The sequence below is a fragment of the Trichechus manatus genome, unplaced genomic scaffold (genome assembly GCF_000243295.1).
Source record: "Trichechus manatus latirostris isolate Lorelei unplaced genomic scaffold, TriManLat1.0 scaffold00256, whole genome shotgun sequence".
In the NCBI taxonomy this organism is placed as follows: Eukaryota; Metazoa; Chordata; class Mammalia; order Sirenia; family Trichechidae; genus Trichechus; species Trichechus manatus.
Genome location: NW_004444192.1, coordinates 161,419 through 183,951, shown reverse-complemented (window position 1 = coordinate 183,951; position 22,533 = coordinate 161,419). Strand labels below are relative to the sequence as shown.

The 22,533-nt window shown below is 37.9% G+C and overlaps 1 protein-coding gene across 3 annotated transcripts in view; it reads right to left on the bottom strand.

Moving 5' to 3' along the window:
• The window catches only part of USP14 (ubiquitin specific peptidase 14), a 45,131-nt gene extending 33,735 nt beyond the window's left edge, over positions 1 to 11,396 (bottom strand). The window contains exons 1-3 of one of the 3 annotated variants that reach the window (XM_004389694.2): positions 11,219 to 11,396; positions 7,507 to 7,652; positions 4,623 to 4,655 (exon numbers count right to left, since the gene is read on the bottom strand). In XM_004389694.2, coding sequence (XP_004389751.1) covers positions 4,623 to 4,655; positions 7,507 to 7,652; positions 11,219 to 11,234 — 195 coding nt within the window. In that variant the 5' untranslated portion in view covers positions 11,235 to 11,396. Of the gene's footprint in view, positions 1 to 4,622; positions 4,656 to 7,506; positions 7,653 to 7,789; positions 8,751 to 11,218 lie in introns of those variants that run through there. The other 2 variants (XM_023724697.1, XM_004389693.2) reach the window with 2 other exon arrangements.
• Positions 11,397 to 22,533: the final 11,137 nt, after the last annotated feature.

The following is a 22,533-nucleotide window of genomic DNA, read 5'->3' as shown; positions in this document are numbered from 1 at the left end:
GTTAACCGGTACAGAGTTGTTTTTGTTTTGTTTTTTTTTTAAATAAAGCTATTTTTTTAGAGCAGTTTTAGGTTTAAAGAAAAATTAAGCAGCAAATATAGAGTTACCATATACCCCCTTCCCAATGAATAGTTTCTATTATTAGCAACTTGCATTAGTGTGGTACATTTGTTCCAACTGATGAACCAATATCGTATCGATACATTATCATTAACTAAAGTTCATCGTTTAGATCAACCAATTGCCGCAGAGTCAACTCCAACTCATGGCGATGCAGGGTTTCTTTCTGGATGACGATAACGTTCTGAATTTAGATAGTAGTGATGGCTGCACAACTCTATGAATACACAAAAAACAAGTGACTTGTACACTTTAAAGGGGTGAATTTTATGAAACACGAATTATATCTCAATAAAGCTATTATAAAAACATAAATAATAAAACAAGGAGGTACTGCAAATGTAGGAATAAAAACAATTTTTTAAAAGCTCAAAAGCCGGCAGAAAAATAAAAAAGGAACATATTAGGTAAATAACAAATGACAAGATGATAAATTTAAATCCCAAACTTATGGATAATTACATTAAATAAAAGTGGTCTAAACGCTCCAATAAAAGGCAGAGACTGTCAGACTGTATAAAAAAGTAAGATTCATCTATGTGCTGTCTTCAAAAAAAATCCATTTGAAATATCAAGATTCAAATGGATTAAAAATAAAAGGATAGAAAAAGATATAAAATGCAAACAATAATTAAAAGAAATATGGAGTGGCTATATTAAGACCCGACAAAGCAGATCTCAGAACAGGGAATATTACCAAGGATAAAAAGGAACATTTCATAATAATAAAAGGTCAATTCATCAAGAAGACATTAACACACATACACATACACACAAATATACATATATAATTAAAGAATTTCAAAACACATGAAGCACAACCTGACAGAACTGAAAGAAATAATCAAATTGACAATTATAGCTGGAGATTTCAACACACTTTATAAAATAAGTAGACAAAAACTCAGTAAGGATATAGATGCCTGGAACAACACTATAAACTAACTTGACCTAAGTGATCAATACTTTACCAACAAGAGCAAAATACATACTTTTTTCAAGTGCACAAGAAACGTTCTCCACATGATTAAGCCATAAAAAAGTATCAATAAATTTCAGAGGACTGAAATAATACTGAGTATTGTATCCAATCACAACAGCATCAAATTAGAAATAAATAAGACAAGAATATCTAGAAAAGCCCCTAAATATTTAGAAATTCAACAAAGTAGTACAACCTATGGGTCAAAAAAGAAATCACAAGATAAATTTAAAAATATATTTAACTGAATGATGATAATAATAAAACACACAAAACTTATAGATACAGCTATAAGTGCTTAGAGAGAAATTTATCATTTTAAATGTCTATGTAAGCATAAAAATTATCTACATATACACCTTAAAAACAAAAAAAGCAATTTAAACCAAAGTAGAAAAAAAGGAAATAATTTTTTAAATGGCTATCGGTAAGATAGAAAATGGATAATATTAAATCAACAAAGTAAAAAATTAAAGATTTATTGATAAACCTTTAGCAAGACTAATAAAAAAATAAAAAACAAATTACTAATATCAGGAACGAAAGAGGAACATCAATAAAGATGCTATAGATATAAAAACAATACTTAATGACTAGTCTGGATATCATGAACAACTTTATGCCAATAAATTCAACATCACTAAAACAAATTCCTCGAAAGATAAAACTCACCAAAACTGAAATAAGAAAAAAGAGAAACTCTAGCCATATCTATTAAAGATATTGAGTATTAATCAAAGAAATTTCCACAAAGAAAACTCAGTCCCAGACAGAGTTGCTAGTTAAATTATTTCGAACATTTAAAGCAATATAAATCTTACATAAATTCATTTAGAAAAGGGAATACTTCCCAACTCTTTTAGTGTACCCAATATAACCCTAAAAACCAAATTAAAATGTTACAGAAAAATAAAATTACAGACTAATATCCCTCATAAACTTGTATGCAAGTATTCTTAAAAATATATCAGACTATTATATCCAGCAGTACATGAGAATACACTATGACTTAGTGGATTTATCCCATGTTGCAGTTCTCAAAGTGAGGTCTGCAACTCCTATTGGTCCCTGAGATTCTTTCAGAAAGTCAGTGAAGTCAAGTCTATTTTCATAATAATGCCAACATGTTATTTCCATTTTTTACTATGTTGACATCTACAGTGATGGTGCAAAAACAACAGAGGCTAAAACTGTTAGCAGCTTAGCTTTTATCAAGGCAGTGACATTAAAATGTGGTAGGAAAAATAATTTTATCATATTCCAACCTTTGAATACATGTTTTTTTTTTATATTCTACATTATGAAATGGGAAGTACCTGTAAAAAACTGCTGCTGCATACAAAAGTTCATAACTGTGTTAAGAATAAGCATTTGTGCAAATGTCTGAGTTGCAAACTGGAATTCTGAATATTATGGAATATCATTTTTACTTAAAATTGACAAAGTATTGTTTTTCAGAATTGAGTATTTAGCATTTTCTCAAAAATGAAAAGCGAGAGCTTGTCAGTTCAAGGAAAACAACTGATAATATTTATAGCTGCCAATGACAAAAATAGAGATTTCAAGTGAAAGTTAGAATTTTTATCTGCTACCATGAGCTTGGCAGCCTTCACATATTCAAAGACTTTTCTGATGAGACTGGTAGGCAATTTTTTGATAATGCATAATGAAATCTGTCAACATATATAAGAGCTAAATAACTCAGTAAACCAATATTTTCCAAATGACCATACAGATGTTACAATATCATGCATGAGTATGAGCTCCATTGTTAAGTGCAAAAGAGAACAGATTTTAATATACAAAAGGTAACTGATGTGGTTTCAGATTCTACCCTTGCAACTCACTTACAAATGCTGAGTTTTGGTGTAGTATGAAAGAAGAATGTACACAATTTTATTTGTAAAGACCATTACAATACTCCTCCTTTTCTAACTACATAATTATGTCAGGCCAATTTCCTTCAACCAAAACAACATATTATGAAAGACTGAACGCAGAAGCAAGTATGAGAATTCAGTTATCTTTTATTAAGCTAGATATTAAAGAGATTTGCAAAAATGTAAAACAAAGCCAGTCTTTTTAACTAATTTTTTGTTCTATTTTGGAAAATACTCTAAAAAATGAAATTAGTATGTAATGGGCTTGTTATTGTTATTTTTAAATAGATGAGTAAAATCTTTAAAACTCAGTTTTAATTTCTAATATGATAAATATCAATAGATATAATGCACATACATAAAAGCTCTTTGAGGTCCTCAATAATTTTTAAGAGTGTAAAGGTCTGCAGACCAAGTTTGAGAAATGCAGAACACAGGATGTCAAGGTTTAACAGTTAAAAATCAATGAAACTAACCACATTACAGAATAAAGGAGAAAAATCCTATGACCACCTTAATAAACAGCAGAAAAAAGCATCTGAAAAAATTCAAGTCATTCATAATAACAAGCCTCAGTGAACTAGGACAAGACAAAGATGTCTACTCTCACTTGTATTAAGCACTGTATTAGAAGTCCTAGCCAGTGAAATAGGGCAAGAAAAACAAAAGTCATACAGACTAGAAAGGGAGAATTAGAACTGCCTTTATTTGCACATTAACATGCTTGTTACATAGATAACCCTATCCCAACCAAACCAAACCCGTTGCCTTCGATTTGGTTCCAACTCATAGCAAACCTACAGAACAGAGCAGAACTGCCCAATAGGGTTTCCAAGGAGCAGCTGGTGATCTGAACTGCCAACCATTTGGTTAACGGTGGAGTTCTTAACCACTACACCAACAGGGCTCCAGATAACCCTAGAGAATCTACAAAAAACTACTGGAACTAGTCACTGAATTTAGCACGGTCACAGGATAACAATCAACTTACAAAAATCAGTTATATTCTAGCCACGAACATGGGAAAACATTTTTTTAATGTCATTTTCAATTGCATCAAGAAACATTAAGTTCCAAGACTCTAACAAAAGAGGTGCAAAATCTCTTTACTAAAAACTACAAAACTTGCTAAAAGAAATAAAGACCTAAATAAAAGGGAAAGTACACCATAATTAAGGATTTTAACACTCAGTACTGTTAAGATGTTCATTCTCCCCAAAATGAACTACAGATTCAATGCAATCTCAACAAAATACAAGGCATTTTGCGGAAACTGACAAACTTACTCTGAAATTTATAAAGAAAAGGAAAGGAGCTAAAATAAGTAAAATATTACTGGAAAAGGAGAAAAAAGTTGGAGAACGTATATTGTCTTATTTCAAGAATTATTAGAAAGCTTTAATAAAAATTATGTGTTATTCGTATAAATTTAATCAAGCAGATCAATAAAACAAGAGTCCAAATATAGACCTACAATCAATTTTCAAGACTCCAGCACAAGTCAATGGGAAAAGGAAAGTATTTTCAACAAATGGTGCTGAAATAACTGAATATATACATGGAAAAAAAGGTCATCTGGAATTTATTCTGGTGTAAAATTAGAAAACTGCATTATAAATGTTCTGGAGATTAATACTTACATTTTTTATTTTGATGTTTCCCCAATCATCATCCTGTTTTAAAAAACAAATAAAAAACATTTAACCACCTCTGCACAATCTAAACATAATCTCATAATAAACTAATTTTTAAGCTACTTTAAAATAGAATAAAATTTATTTGGTATGGAGATTTTATTTAAAATTATTGCAACCAAAAATATTTTAAAAAACAAAATACACACAGGCCTAAAGCTAGTAAGTCTAACAGTGGCTTAAACTGCACAAGAAAAGATAATTTGAAACAGAAAATAACAAGTACTGGCGAGGACATTGAGAAACTGGAATCCTTGTACACTGCTGGGTGGAAATGTAAAATGGTACAGCTGCTGTGGTCTGACAGTCCCACAAAAATTAAACATAATAATTACCATATGACCCAGAAATTCCACTCCTGGGTATTTATCCAAAAAAACTGAAAACAGGGACTCAAACAGATACTTGTATACCAATGTTCACTGCAGTATTATTCACAATAGCCAAAAGGTAGAAACAACTCAAGTGTCCATCAACAGATGAACAGAGAAAAATGTGGTATTATACATACAACAAATTACCTGGCCATAAAGAAAAATGAAATTCTGATACATGCAGTAACGCGTAGGAACCCTGAAAACATTATGCTAAGTGAAATAAGTCAGACACAAAAGGGCAAATGTTGCATGATTCCACTTAATATGAAATATCTAGAACAGGCAAATTCATGGAGTCAGACAGTAGATTAGAGGTTACCAGGGAATGCAGGAGAAAGGAATAGAGAGTTATTCCTTAATGGGTAGTTTCTCTCTGGGTAAAGAAAAAGTTTTGGAAATAGTGGTGATGGTTGGACAATACTGTGAGCGTATTTAATGTCACTGAATTGTACACTTAAAATAGTTAAAAAGGCAAATTTTATGTTGTATGTCTTACCAAAAAAAAAAAAAATACTGTAAAAAAAGGAGCAATCTGAAAGACAGTAAATTTGGAAGCACCAAAAGTACTAAAAAACGCTTGACTTATAACAAATGACAGATCCTAATTTTTGCGAGTCTTGAACCAGCAGAGCTAATTATTTAAATACTAGCTTATCTATCAGGAATGAAGAGTATCTTATGAAATAAGGTCTACCTTGATTAGGACTAAAAATTTATCACCCAAACCAGGAGAATAAGTGCTATTAAAAATTATACTAGGAGAGTAAACTACCCCAGGCAAACTGACCCTTAATAATATTTGTATGTCCACAAATGTTTCTCAAGTCCTAAATTTCATATCTATAAAGCAATTACATACTTTCCCTTCACTGTGCTCAATGAAATCAAGTTTGTTTTTAATGTAATGGTTGGTCCACAGATAGTTTAGCTTTACTACAGCTAATTCCTTCCCTTTGCAGGATACGGTCAGTTCCGTATTACTCCTTTCTTTTTACGGAAGGTGCCAGACACTTAATCCTCGTCTCCGCTTCACTGGTGTCATTAGTTATCTCTCTGGACACGCTGCTTCCTAAAGGCCCTTCTCAGTTTAAGGGCTATTACTGCTAAGCATAAGGAATGATAAAATATAAATGCACTCTCACATCACTTATCTGAGGTCACACAGCTGGAAATTGAACCTAGATGTGCTTGACTTGTAAATCACATGGTTATGGTACCTTACTATATACATTAGTTAAACCTGACACTCAGTTTCCTCATTTATAAAATATGAATAATTCATACACTTGAAAATTAAAGAAATGAAAAGCCTCACACAGAGTAAGTATTCAATAAATTGTAGCTATTAGTCATAGTTTCAATTAATTAGCATTTTTCCATAATTCTCCACAGCACCCAATATGGTACTCAGCACAAATTAAGTTATCAAGTTGACTAATAACCAAAGGCTCATACTGCAATTTAAAGGGAAACTTTTTATAGTGTTTGTTTTTTCACCAACATTTGTTTTACTGCCTGTTAGACAGAGGTAGCTACAGCTCTTCAGCATTTAATATCTAACCCTTGAAGTAAGTATTTTTAAAAAAAAACTATACTTATATAGTATTATGAACAATAATGAAAATATCTTTTCTGTGGCCCTTCATCAATGATGTAGGCAAAGCTTGGACTCTTAACCATAGTCACTGTAATCATTCCAAGCGAACAAAAAGAAACATTAGGATCCCTGTCTTTTTAAACCAATTTCTTCTCTCTCATCTCCGGGTAGGAGTTAGACAGTGATTCATCTTAAGAGAAAGGGGCTCTTCTTTAATGAGTAGGATACAAGAAGAAAGACCAATGAAAAAAATTTACAGTTTTTCAGTATTCCAGAACCAGGCCTTTGGTAAGGATGTTGAAGAACTCTGAATTTGTACATTCAAACGCATGTACGAAAACATATTCTGTAGTAGTCATTTTTAAAAAACAAATTTAACCTATTATTTCATATTTTTAACAAAGACAAAGTTTTCCATCCCTATAACAGAAATACACTAAGGAAACACAAACAAAATTTTATATTAGTCTAAACAAAATGAAACTAAATATTTTTAATCTTTTCCTCATAGGAAAAAAATGCAAACAGTACACATGAATGGAAAATGTGCCACTCCCTTCACCTCCAGAGATATCCATTGACACAATGCATTATAAAATTAATCCTTTCATAATAGTGTTTTGAAATACCTACAATAATCCTCCCTTACACTAAGATGAATAAAAAACCCATTGCCATTGAGTCAAATCCAACTTATGGTGATCCCACATATAAACCAGTTTTAATTGCATTGATTACATACTCTCCACAAATAACAAATACTTCAAATATTAAATTAACACTAAACATATTTTCAGATGTTATTATCACTCATCGTATAATAATAGTATGCCATGAATAACAGATTGAATTTTACCTTTAATGTTCCTCCTTTCACCATAACTTTCTGTCTGGCTGGCTGGACTCCAGTCAATGCAAAAAGCTGAGCCTTGAACACCATTGGAGGTTCATCAGTATTCAATTCTACGCCTTCGAATTTCTCCTTTCCCCATTTTACAGTAACTGCAAACAAAACCATAACTTATTTTTATTCATTTACACAACAATAAGATTTTAAATTCAGAATTAAGATTTTAAATTTAGGCTAGTTTTTGAAAGCCAATTTGTGTCATTCATCTTTTTGTCCTCATCATGCCTACCTAATCAAGAGCGGCTTGCGCGCAGTAGGTGGATCCTTAATAAAACTTTATTGGATCTAACCCAATTCATTTGATGAATAAGGAAACTGAGAATTAAGAGAAGTTGATTTGCTCATGTCACAAAAACCATTGCGACTGAGTTGATTAATGTCACAAAACTGGTTAGTAAATAATCAAGTCTTCTGAAACCTACTCCAATAATCTCGCAAAACATGATCACACTGAAATATTTTCCAAAATAAGGTTCTTTGGCCTTCAAGAATGTGTTTAATTAAATAATCATTAAAATCAGTACATACTGTTGGAAGAAAGAGGGGAAATGAAGGTTAGATAGTGTAAGAGAGAGTAAATAAAATTCTTGGGAGAATAAAACACATTTAGAACAAGTTAGGCATCCCTGGCTGGTGTAAATGGTTAACGCACTCAGCTGCTAACCCAAAGGTTGACAGTTCAAGTCTACCCAGAGGTACAAAGCCTTGGTGATCTATTTCCAAAAAGTCAGCCACTGAAAACCCTATGGAGCAAAGTTCTATTCTAACACACATGGGGTTGCCATAAATCAGAAGAGACTTGACAACAAGTTTAGAAATACAGGTTCTGGATTGTAAGAAGAGAGAGAACTAAAACGTGTGGTTTCTGAGCAAGCAGTGCTTAAATATTTTGTGAAGAATCCATCATTAAATCCATATCATTAAAACATATACATCAAATTTCAATCAGCTACATAAAATAGCTAACTTTTGAAATACGTAAAAGCAGTAAACTCAGAGGCATACATAGTTCGTTTTCACTGAAAACTGTATACCTACTCAAAATGAGAATCTTAAAATAATTGCCTGATTTCCAACTTCAGAAATTAGAATTTGAAAAACTGACACTGACTCCAAATTCTATCACCAGTTTGGCAAATGTGCTGAGCAAAGTTTTATTAAGGACCCACCTACTGCACACAAGCCACTCTTGAATTAGGTAGGCATGATAAGGATAAAACACAAATTGGCTTTCAAGAACTAGCTTAAGAACTGTACCAAGCACTTGGGAGACTCCTACGAGCCCATTAAGGGAGAGAGGCAGGGGAAGAAAGTTTCTAATGATTAATGGTACAACAGTAATGCTATAAATGCTACAGGAGCACAGAGGAAGGCTTCATGAGTGAGGTAAGATTTCCTAGAATAAGTGATAACTGAAAGAAAAAATTAGATGTTAGAGGAATAAGAGAGAGTAAGAGCATTCCTGAAAAAAAAGAAACACATTCAAAAGCATAAAGCAGCATGGTGTGTTCTGAGATATAATTCCAGAATGAAGGGGAGTAGATGAAACTGGAAGCTGGCTAAGCAACAAGTCAAGAAAAGTAACATAAGTCATGCTAAAATGTATGGACTTAATGTTGGAGAAAATATGTAATCCCTGAAAGGTCATTTTGGTCTGGCTTCAATATTAGATCACTGACAGCAGCAGGGAAAATGGGTTTGAAGGGGACGCAACTGACTCACTGATATCAGCTAGAAACATATTACAACAGTTCAAGCAAAAGATAATATAGGACTAAAACAAAACAGTGTTAGAAATAAAGGAGAGGAACCTATCTGAAATTTATTTAGTTGTTTAACCCTGAGTAAGTTAATTAAACTTTTTGCTTATCCATAAAGAGGAATACAGTACCAGCATTACAGGATTATGCTGAAAATTAAAACAATGCAACATAAGATTATGTTGAAGATTAAAACAAAGCTACATGTGTAAAACTCTAGTTCTGCACCAAGCACACAGCTATCTGATAATTTTTATGGCACTTATCCTCAACCATATAAAAATCTGGATATTTAATTTTCTATTAAAACATGAAATAGTACTTAAAATGTTCACTCCATTTTAATACAAGGCTTTTTGTTGAACCTGAAACATAGATTCTCAATATGGAGACATCAAATAAAGAGATCTCAGAAATCTACATCAACTCCCTCATTTTGGAGATGAAAAAAAGATCCAGTCAGGCTGATCAAATGTTGAAGATAGAACTTAACTTTTAAGATAGAAACTTTAGTGAGTGCAGGCCTTTTTGGGTGGGCAACAAAGAGAAGGGTTGGTTTGTGGGTGGGTGGGTGGGTGTGTGTGTGTTAGCATACACTCTTCTTTATAGCCGTTATCCTTTGCCATCAAGTCAACTCTGACTCACAGTGACTCCACAGAACAGAGCAGAAATGCCCCATAGGGTCTCCAAGACTGTACATCTTTAGGGAAGCAGACTGTCAACATTTTACTCCCACAGAGCGGGCTGGTGGGTTTGAAGCCGCTGATCTTTCGATAGCAGGAGAGCGCTTAACCACTGCGCTACCATAGCTCCTTCTATCGCCATTACTTAATGCATAAATAGGATATTTTCAAACATCGTTCTACTGGACAATGATTACTAAAAGTATACCATTCAAGATTCTAGACCACCAAAAATCCACCTTGAGGTAAAACATTACTCCTTTAATTCCTATCGTTCTTGGAAAATGCTGAATCTATTAAATAAAGGAATTGTGACACAGCAGAGTCAGAGATGGTCAATGAATCACACATTCATAGCCAATCGGAGCCAACACACATTTTAGGTGCCATTTTGAATAAAGACTGGGAACAGCAAAATCGATTCACCAAGTAAAAATGTGAAGCCTGGCCAGTACCTTGGACTGCCATCATCCAAAAATGCCCTGTCAAACACCAATTAAAAAGAACTGATACCGGCGTACATTTCTATTTATATTCCTCTCAAAGCTAACACTATGCTTCGGACACAGACGCCCAAAATAATGTTTGATTAAATAAAAATGAAGCAAAAGGCAGCTTCGTATAATCTGCCTCGGGACAAAACTGAAATAGGTGCAAAAGGAGCGGTTGGGCCAAAGTGACCAAGGGGTACGCGAAGGGGGAAGGGAAGCCATTGAGCAAAACGCCAAGACCTAGGAAGGCTAACCTTACAGCCCGGGTCTCTCATCCCTCCCTCACCTCAGGCTTCCCCTTCTTCCCCGCCTCCCTTCCACAGCTACCACGGAAAGCCCAAAGAAATCGCACTACACCTTCACCCTGGCCCGCGGTGCCCCGCAGCACACCCTTGCCTTTCCCGACACTCTAGGACAGCGACAGCAAACTACTCTGCAGAGTCACGACTCCGAAAGGCCGACACTAGCTGCTTCCCCACCTCGGACTCCCGCTCCCGCACCACCCACCCGCTGGCCCAAGACGGAAAGCTCTCCCACGCGTCGGGGGGCTCAGAACTAGGAAGGCGAGAGGAAGGTGTGGAGGCATCTCGACGCCGCGGTCCCCTGCTCACCCCGCCCTCCTCTTCCCCGCCCCGGCCCCGTCGCCGCCTCCGCAGGGCCAGGCCTACTCAGAGGCCTAGCGTCGGGCCGGGACACCGCGGCGCGAGGCGAGGACGGAGCTCACCAGAGTAGAGCGGCATGGCAGGAACCGAGGGGAAGCAGTGGAGCAGGAAAGCTGCACCTGGCAGGAGCGGCGAAGGGAAAGGAACGAGAAGCAGCAGCAGCGGCGACAGAGGTTGAGGCACGGTAGCGGCGATAGCGGCAGCTCTGGCGCGACAAGAGTCTCATTCAAACCGGCCACTGGCGATGACGCAGCAGCATGCAGTTCGCCGGGCGGAATCGCCGGACTACTGCGGGGAGGAGGCAAGGCGCGGACGAGCGAGGCCGCGCCTGAGGAAGGAAGGAGGAGGGAGGTGGGAAGAAGGGCTGACGGCGGGGAGGGGAGAGAAAGGGGGGAGGGGAGGGGGTGGACGGTGGGAGGGGCGGCGCGGGGCTCAGCCCGGCTGCTACAGGTGTGCGCGTGCGCACTGACGCCCCCGCGCCGTGCCGCCTGCCCACATGGTCTGGATTCCGCCTGCCCGCGTGGTTTGGACTCCGCCTGCTCTGGTCGCAATGGGAGGGAAACGTAGTATTGCGATGGCTGCCTTTTTTAAAAAAGTAATTTCCTCCGTTTTCGAAACGGTCGGCCAGTATGGCTCCGGGTTTTTTTCTTGTTAATATAGCAAGTAGAAAAACTGGGAGTAAAGAGGCCTTGCTCCGCCCCGCAACTTGGTGTACTTGTTAATGAAAATGTTTAGCCCTCCCGTTCGTAGTTGACAAAAATAAATGTGAAAGCGCTTAGAATACTTAAGGGATAGATCTGCTTCGATTATAATGTATTACAAGTGTTTCCAACAACCAGTTCAGACCGTAGGATGAGTCTAGTAACCCGCTGCCATAGAGTTGATTCCGACTCAGTGACCCTAAAGGACAGAGAACTGCTCCAGAGGGTTTCCAAGCAGCGCTTGGTGGATTCGAACTGCCGACCTTTTGGTTAGCAGCCATAGCTCTTAACCACTACACCACCAGGGTTTCCAAATCTAGCAAGATAGTAGAAAAAACACCAAATGCAGCCCTGCCCCGACTAAAAAAAACCAAGTCCGTTGCCGTGGAGTCCATTTCGACTTATAGCAACCCTACAGGGCAGAGTAGAACTGCCCCATAGGGTTTCCAAGGAGCGGCTGGTGGATTCGAACTGCCAGTCTTTTGGTTAGCAGCAGAAACGGTTAACCACTGCTCCCATGGAAATTACCTCTTCTTTAATTGCCTTGGACCTGTAAAATGAGGAAATTAGAAAGTTTCTGAAGCCTTTTCCAATTCTTACATTTTCATGCATAAATAAACCCAAACATTTTAAATGAATTAAAGAGGAAATACAACCTGTAACTGAATGGAGAAATTTAAAAGAAATGAAAGTTAGAATTGAGGTTCTTTCTTGCCTAATAATAAAAAGTTATATAATAATCCTGAATACTGGAAAAGATGTGTTAAAACAACCATTCTCATAAATTCTCCATAATATTTCAAAACAATACAACCCTTTTGGGAAACAATTTTATTAATTTAACATCAGGAGTCTTATTCACCCTTCCACCACTACCTCAAGACCTGTCCTAAGAATACAATCCAAAATGTCACCAGAACAACACAAACAAGTTGCACACAGCATTACTTAAACAATATTTGTAATAGTAAGTGAAAAGGGTATCAAATTTATTGAGCATTATGATCTTAAGTAGACAGAATTAATGATTATGGAGTTAGACCTGTCTTAAATCCCAGTTGGTACTTTCTATCGTACGACCTTGGGCAAGTTACTCAACTTCTCTGAGGCTCAGTTTTCTTCTCTATTGGTCTGTTTTCTATGCAAATAGGATATGTAAAACCACCAATAGGTTTAAGTGACCTTGTAGGGATTGGTCAGTTTGTGGCCTGGCTGGGAAGGCAATAACTTGAAATTGAATATAAGGGCCAATATAAGGGCTTGCTGGCGGAACACAGGATTGTTGTGAGGATTACATATAGAAAATGCTTAGCACAGTTCATTGCACACAAAAAATAAATAAGCATTAGCTACTACAGTCGTTTAAAGGGATTGTGCAATGAGTGGTTAGACTAGCAGGCTAGGGTAACTTTATTTTCTAAGTGTTCACTAACATATTTCTATAAAATATGTTGTTGTGTGCCGTCAAGTCAATTCCAATTCATAGCAACCCTATAAAACCAAAACCCGTTGTTGTCGACTTGATTCCGACTCATAGCGACACTACAGGAAAGAGTAAAACTGCTTCATAAAGTTTTCTAGACTGTAATCTTTATGAGAGCACATCACCAGGTCTTTTCTCCCATGGGGCCACTGGTGGGTTTGAACTGCCAACCTTTTGATTAGCAGCCAAGTGCCTAATCATTCTGCCACCAGGGCTCCTTCCTATAAAATGTATCTTTGAAACTATATTATCATAGATCTAATGTGGAAAAATTTTTACTGCACTTTATTGAAGTTAACAGGGAAAATCAAGTGTAAATCATCCTACTAGATCCCCTATCCTGTGCTCACATTGCACCCTGTGTTTTCCCTTGGGTAACTTGTCATACTTACATTTCCTTAATGTCTGTATTCCCCCACTAGGCTATAAACAGGAATTGCACTGTCCAGTGGATATTCAGGAACTGTCTGATGCTGTGAGAACTGGATAGACCTATATTCAAGTTTATTCATGACCAGGGAATCTTCTGGCCCAAATTTGTTTTCAGCACTCTCTTTTGTTACAGCTAACTTCTTCCAGCCTCTCTCTGGGATCTTGAGTTCTAAATTTAAGACAAATGGGCAAAGCAAGCATTTGGAGCTGTGGTAGCAACTGAAGGCAAGCATGAAAGGCCTTCCTAGATGTCAGAGAGAATTGTAGATGATTGCAGCCTTGCCCCATGTACCATATGTTGCTAAGTCCTGGCCTACAGTATTTGTGAAATGGACAGAATTTTATACCTAAGGTTGACTTCTTTAAATAATGAATATATTGGTAAAATCTTAATCTGCATATTTATAAATAAATTGTTGTTGTTAGGTGCCATCAAATCGGTTCTGACTCATAGCAACCCTATGTACAACACAATGAAACACTGCCCGGTCTTCCACCATCCTTACAATCATTGTTATACTTAAGCCCATCATTGTAGCCACTGTGTAAGTCCATCTTGTTGAGGGTCCTCTTCTTTTTCACTGACCCTCTACTTTACCAAGCATGATGTCCTTCTCCAGGAACTGATCCTTCCTGATAACATGTCCGAAGTATGCGAGACATAGTCTTGCCATCCTTGCTTCTAAGGAGCATTCTGGTTGTACTTCTTCCAAAACAGATTTGTTCATTCTTTTGGGAGTCCATGGTATATTCATATTCATTGCCAACACCACAATTCAAAGGCGTCCATACTTCTCTGCTCGTCCTTATTCATCATCCAGCTTTCGCATGCGTATGAGGTGATTGAGAACACCATGGCTTGGGTCAGGCGCACCTTAGTCTTTAAGGTGACATCTTTGCTTTTTAACACTTTAAAGAGGTCTTTTGCAGCAGATTTGCCCAATGCAATGCATTGTTTGATGTCTTGACTGCTGCTTCCATGGATGTTGATTGTGGATCCAAGTAAAACGAAATCCTTGACAATGTCAATCTTTTCTCCATTTAACATGATGTTGCTTATTGGTCCAGTTGTGAGGATTTTTGTTTTCTTTATGTTGAAATGTAATCCATACTGAAGGTTGTGGTCTTTGATCTTCATCAGTAAGTGCTTCAAGTCCTCTTCACTCTCAGCAAGCAGGGCTGTGTCATCTGCATAATGCAGGTTGTTAATGAGTCTTCCTCCAATTCTGATGCCCTGTTCTTCTTCATATAGTCCAGCTTCTTGGATTATTTGCTCAGCTTCTTGGATTGAATAAGTATGGTGAAAGGATACAACCCTGGTATAAATAAGGTCTATAAAATGTGGTCAAATATCAGAAAGGTTTTAGGGCTTATTTCTTAGAATGCCCCCTCCTCATCTGATGAATGGAAATCCTATCCGACTTTAAAGTCTCAATTTAATGCTAACTCTTTCATATAAACTTAAAGCCTACTCCTACAATTAATCCCTTCCTGTCAAGTACTGTCTTACACTGTAGCTCTTACTCCTCTTATTCAACAAATATATATTGAGTGTAAGACATGCAGTGCAATGGATTTCTCATTATATACAGCCTTTCTGGCCTTGAGTTCATAATTCTGCCAAAATAATTGGTTGGGCCACAGCCTTCCCTGTGAATTGGTCTGTTTTATACACCTTGCAGGGATTTGTCTGTTTACTATGCAAATAGGGTACATAAAACCACCCAGTAGGAGTAAGTGACCTTGCAGGGATTGGTCAGTTTGTGGCCTGACTGGGACGGCAATAACTTGAAATTGAACATAAGGGCCAATCTCACAGAGGTTGGGGGCAGGGGGACCTCACTACCATCAAGAAAAGTCTGGAGCAGAGCATGTCATTTAGACCCTGGGTCCCTGCGCTGAGAACTTCCTAGACCCAGAAAAGAGAGCTGTAACACTGCAGATGACAAGTGGTGGCAAGCACAGCAGAGCCCAGTGGCAGAGAAATAATGGCAGCAGTATGAGCAGCAGGAACCGGGAAACTAGCATGAGACAGCACAATGGGCTTGTCGGCCCACAGAGAGAGAGAGAGCTGAGCACCTTCGGGCAGGAGACTTGCTGGCAGAGCTAAACAGCTGTAACACTTGCCCAAGCAGTGCAGAGGCCAAGAGCGGCCCAGAGGTACAGACCATCAGCTGGCACAGCCAAGAGTAGCCAAGAGTAGGGAAGCTGAGAGCTGTCTTGGTTGGAAGCCGTCCTGATTGACGAACTATATTTTGTCTCCTGAGTGTGTCCTGTTACTTCCAAGTTGATCCTGATCCCGAGTTGTAGCCTGTTATTTCCCAATAAACCACATAATCGTAAGTATGGTCTGTGAGTTCTGTGTGACCATTGCAACAAATTATCGAACCCAGCAGTGAAGCAGAGAGTGCCATGGGGAGGACTGCTGATGTCAGAAATGGTGAAAAAGTTAAAAGTGGAGGTATATCTGACCTCCACCTCCTAGGAAACATCTCTATGCTAATCCTGATTCTCATCCCTCCTTGTTATGGATTGAATTATGTCCCCAAAAATATGTGTTGTAAATCCTAACCTCTATGCCTGTGGTTATAATCCTATTTGGGAATGGGCTGTCTTTGTTATGTTGATGAGACAGGATTAGTACAGGGTATATCTTGAGTCAATCTCTTTTGAGATATAAAAGAGATTAAACAAGTGAGCAGAGCGGAGATGGGGTAAGAGAGATGCCAAGTCACATGAAGATCTCCCATGAACAGAAGCTCTGAAGAGACAAGGAAGCTTCCTCCAGAGCCAACAGAGGAAGAAAGCCTTCTTCTAGAGCCAGCACCCTGAATTCAGACTTCTAGCCTCCTAAACTGTGAGAAAACAGATTTCCGTTTGTTAAAGACATCCACTTGTTGTATTTTTTTATAGCAGCACTAGATAACTAAGACATTCCTCCTGAAGTTAGACAAGTTCAGACGCTACATTATAGACACTCAGTATAGAAGCTGTGACTACAATGATGAATCAAAGGTGCAGTCCTCATAAGAGTGAGAATCTAGTAGGAATGTTAAAACATACACACTTGAACTACATGGCTGTCGGAATTAGACTGACCTTAAGGGTCCCTAGGTGATGCTAATGGTTTGTGCTCAACTACTAACCTAAAGGTTGGTGGTTCAAACCCATCCAGCAGTCCTGTGAAAGAAAGGCCTGATGACCTGCTTCCACAAAGATTACAACCAAGAAAACCCTATGCAGAAGTTATGCTCCTAACACATGGGATCGCCATGGTCAGACTTGATGTTAACTTGACAGCAAAGGGTTTTTTTCCCCACCTTGGCTGTAAACAGCAGAAATCAGAGAAGGAATTGATTGGTAGGATATTGGGCAGCTCACAGAATCAATAGGAAAACAAGCAAACCAGGCACAGAAAATATCTAGGAACCAAAGAAGATGGGCAGCAGGGAACATAAGCATGGTTCTGTCACAGAAACAGTCTGGCCACTGTGACCACCACCACCTTCATGAGTAACTGCTAGCCCCATATTTACCTCACTCCCTCCATATGCAGTGTCTTGAGCAGGAATGTATAGTTCACTGTGTCCATACGCTATAAGGATGAGGAGAAAGAATATCTGTAATTCACTGTGTCCATATGCTATGAGGATGAGGATAAAGAATGTCTGGCTCTGACTCACACTCAGACTCATTGGGCGTGGGGGTGGGGACTTCCCAAAATGGAAGAGCTGTGTATTAGTGTCCTATTACTTTTAAAACAAATTACCACAAACTTAGCAGCTTAAAGGAAACCCTGGTAGCATAGTGGTTAAGAGCTACGGCTGCTAACCAAAAGGTTGGCAGTTCAAATCCACCAGGCACTCCTTGGAACATCTATGGGGCAGTTCTACTCTGGCCTGTATGGTTGCTATGAGTCAGAATCGACTCGACAGCAAGAGGTTTGGTTTTGGGTTTTTTTAGTGGCTTAAAACAATAAAAAATTATTGTCTTACAATTTAGAAGTTAGAAGTCTGAAAATGGTCTTACAGGGTAAACTCAAGATGTTGGGAGGCCTGCATTCCTTCTGTAGGCTGTAGGGGAGAATCTGTTCCTGTCTTTTCCAGCTTCTAGAGGCTGTCGATGTACTTTGGTGCATGGTACCCTCCCAGCTATGGCATCACTCTGACCTATGCTTCTGTTGTCACATCTCCTCTGATTCTGACCCTTCCACCTCCCTCTTATACGACCCTTGCTTTGCAAGACAAACCCACCCAGCTAATCTAGGATAACCTCCCCATGTCAAGATCCTTAATTTAATCACTTCTGCACACCCCCTTTGTCATGTAAGGTAACATAGTCACAGGTTCTAGAGATTAGGATGCAGATATATTTGGGGGACATTCTGTCTACTACAGGTTGCCAAAAAAAAAAAAAAAAAAAAACAGCAAATATCCACTGCACTATCTTTTGCTGTTTTTGGGTGCTGGCAAGTTGATTCCAACTCATATAGAACCCATGTGACAGAGTAGAACTGCCCCATAGAATTTTCTTGGCTGTAAATCTTTAGGGAAGAAGATTGCCACATCTTTCTCCCACAAAGAGGGCTGCTGGGTTCAAACCCGCTGACCTTTCTGTTAGTAGCCGAGTGCTTAACAACTGTGCTACTAGGGCTCCTTCCATTGCTATTACTTAATTTATAAATAGGATCTTTTCAAACACCATTCTACTGTTAATTTTTGTGGCTTTAGAAAGGGCTTAGACAATCATTATTAAAAGCATACCATTCAACATTCTAGACCACCAAGAATCCACCTTGAGATAAAACAGATTGCCAGGTCTTCATTGCCACTAGATGGGTTTGAATCACCAAACTTTCAGTTAGCAGCCAAGAGCTTAACCGTTGCACCACCAGGGCTCTTAACACTTTGTTATAGCATCTATAATTTTAATATTCCTGCGATGGTTAAGGTTGTGTGTCAGCTTGGCAGGGCCATGATTCTTAGTGGGTTAGCAGTTATGTAATCACGTAGTTTGCCAGTTAGGTAATGGTATAATCATCCTCCATTTTGTGATCTGATGTAGTCATCCCCCATTTTGTGATACGACGTGGCAGCCAATCAGTTGAAAAGCTCTATTTGGTCATTATTTCTGACATATATGCACAACTTGGGGGTGTGGCCCGCATCCAATATATATAAATGTTCTGGCAAAGCTCGCACACTCTGGATCCTGCATCCGACTCATCATCCTCTGACCTCCGATTCTTGGGATGTGAGCCAGCAGCCTGCCACCTGGCCTGCAGATCTTGGGATTCACCAGCTCCTACAACCCCATGAGCTAGCAACCTTCCAACTGATCTGCTGATCTGGGGTTCGTCAGCCCCTGCAACCATGTGAGTCAGGAGAAGCCTCCAGCCTAATACCTGACCCACAGATTTGGCACTTGCCAGCCTCCACAACTGTATGAGCCATCTCCTTGAGATAAACCTCTCTCTCTCTCTCTCTCTATATATATATATATATATATATATATATATATATATATACTTCACTGGTTTTGCTTCTCTAGAGGACCCAGCCTAAGACAATGCCTATGTATTTGTATCTTCTGCTAAATTATGAACTCTTAGAAGGAAAAAGCCCAGACTTAAACAATTTGATATTCAAGAATAAGTATTTCCTAAATGAATGCATAATCTAGTGATAGGCCAACAGATGAAACAAATTATATTAGGGTAAATGCTATGCTGCTATAACAAAGAGGCCTTGAAATTCAATTGCTTAAAGAAGATATAAAATTATGAGAGTGAGGCACGACTCTACTCCATGTGGCTGTTTAAGACCAACATCATTCCTTCCATAAAGTCCCTCTGCTAATCCCTAGAAGGGTGCTTCTCAAAGTTTAATGTGAATACGAATCATCTGGAATCTTGTTAAAATACAGATACTGACTCAGTATGTCTAGGGTGGACCCTAAGATACTAACAAGTTCTCAGGAAATGCTGATACCACTAGTCTGAAAATCAGCCCTGGAGTAGCAAGGCATTAAGGTGCTTATCTTTGTCTGCCTAATTGAAGATGGGTTGCAGGCACATCTGGGTTTCAGGCCACAGGGAGAAGAAACAGGAAAAAAAAAAAGTACAGGGCAGCAATTTCCTTTGAAGAAAGAGGAATGAGACGAATGTGTACTAATCACTTATATTCACATTTCATTGGTGAAAACTTAGTTACAGGGCCATGCCTAACTGCATGGCAATCTGGGAAATGCAGTCTCTAACAGAGCTCAGACATACAAGGTTAAACTCTATCACTATGAAAAGTACAGTGGATTTTGGTGGAAATCCAGCAATCTCTGGCACACAAATGTTGGTTTCTTTTGTAAATAATCTTCGAGCTTATAAAGTTTTCCTAAAAGAAGTGAATTAAAAAACTCCTGATTGTTTAATTCTCTCAACTGTAAAATGAAAATAGTAATTCCTGTCCCTGAACACCTTGAGGTTGTAAGATCTAAATAGCTAGTCCAGAACAGAACAAAGAGGTGAAGCACTCATATGTTTACACATCTGCCTTCAAGGCCAAGTTCAGTTCCACGAGTTTATATTATGAACCCACAAAAGTAAATTACTTTCAATCCTCTCCTTCAAAAATTTATTTCATCAGCACCACAAAAAAAAGCACTATAAAATGACAGCAAGAAACTCACACCTATCAATAATTACACTGAATGTAAATGGCCTAAATGCACCCATAAAGAGACAGAGTGACAGAATGGAAAAAAAAAAAAAACCAGGATCCATCAATATGCTATCTACAAGAGACACACCTAGAAACAAAGACATAAATTTATTAAAATCAAAGGACGCAAAAAATATAACAAGCAAACAGCTACCAAAAAAGAGCAGAAGTGGCAGTATTAATCTCAGATAAAACAGACTTTAAAACAAAATCCACCATAAAAAGACAAAGAAGGACACTATATAGTGATTAAAGGGACTATCCATCATGAAAACATCACCATAATAAACATCTATACACCCAATGACAGGGCTTCAAAATACATAAAACAAACTCTAATAGCACTGATAAGAGAAATTGACAGTTCCACAATAATAGTAAGAGACTTCAACACACCACTCTTGGTAAAGAACAGAACATCTAGAAAGAAACTCAACAAAGATACAGAAGCCCTAAAGGGCACAATCAGCCAGCTTGACCTCATAGACATATATAGAACACTCCACCCAACAGTTGGAAAGTACACGTTCTTTTCCAATGCACATGGAACATTCTCCAGAATAGACCACATCTTAGGCCACAGAGCAACCTTCAACAAAATCCAAAACACTGAGATAATATAAAGTATCTTCTCTGACCACAATGCCATCAAGGTAGAAATTAACAACAGAAAGAGCAAGGAAAAAAAAAAATCAATTACATGGAAACTGAATAACATCCTGCTTAAAAACCACTGGGTAATAGAAGAAATCAGAGATGGAATCAAAAAATTCCTAGAATCAAACGAGAATGAAAACATCATACCAAAACCTTTGGGACATAGCAAAGGCAGTCCTCAGGGACAATTTATACCAATAGATGCACACATCAAAAAAGAAGAAAGGGATAAAATCAAAACATTAACTACACAACACGAATAAATAGAAATAGAACAGCAAAAAAAAAAAAAAAACCCACAGCCACCAGAAGAAAGGAAATAGTAAAGATAACATCAGAAATACATGAAATAGAGAATAGAAAGAATCAATAAAACCAAAAGTTGGTTCTTTGAAAGGACCAACAAAATCGACAAACCACTGGCCAAACTGACAAAAGAAAAACAAGAGAGGATGCAAATAACCCAAATAAGGAAAGAAATGGGGGACATTACAACAAACTCAACTGAAATAAAAAGGATCATAATTGAGTATTATGAAAAACTATACTCCAACAAATTTGAAAACCCAGAAGAAATGGATAAATTACCAGAAACACACTACCTGCCCAAACTACAACAAAGTGATGTTGAAAATCTGAACAGACCCATAACAAGAGATTGAAAAGGTAATAAACAAAAACTCCCAACAAAAAAAGCCCTGGCCCAGATGACTTCACTGGAGAATTCTACCAAACATTCAGAGAAGAGATTATACCAGTACTACTCAAACTATTTCAGAACATAGAAAAGGAAGCGACACTTCCAAATTCATTCTATGAAGCCAGCATAACCCTGATAAACCAAAACCAGGCAGAGAAGCCACAAAAGAAAACTACAGACCAATATCTCTCATGAACATAGATGCAAAAATTCTCAACAAAATTCTAGCCAATAGAATTCAGCATCATTATCAAAAAAATAATACACCAAGTAGGATTCATACCAGATATGCAAGGATGGTTCAACATTAGAAAATCAATCAACATAATCCACGACATAAATACAAGGAAAGAAAAGAATCACATGATCATCTCAATTGACACAGAAAAGGCATTCAACAAAGTCCAACACCCATTCCTGATAAACACTCTCAATAAAATAGGTACAGAAGGGAAATTTCTCAACATAATAAAGGGCATCTATGCAAAACTAATGCCCATCATTGTTCTGAATGGAGAGAGGCTGAAAACATTTCCCTTGAGAACGGGAACAAGACAAGGATGCCCTTCATCACCACTCCTATTTAACATTGTGCTGGAAGTCCTAGCTAGAGCAATAAGGCAAGAAAAAGAAATAAAGGGCATACAAATTGGTAATGAAGAAGTTAAACTATCTCTATTTGCAGATG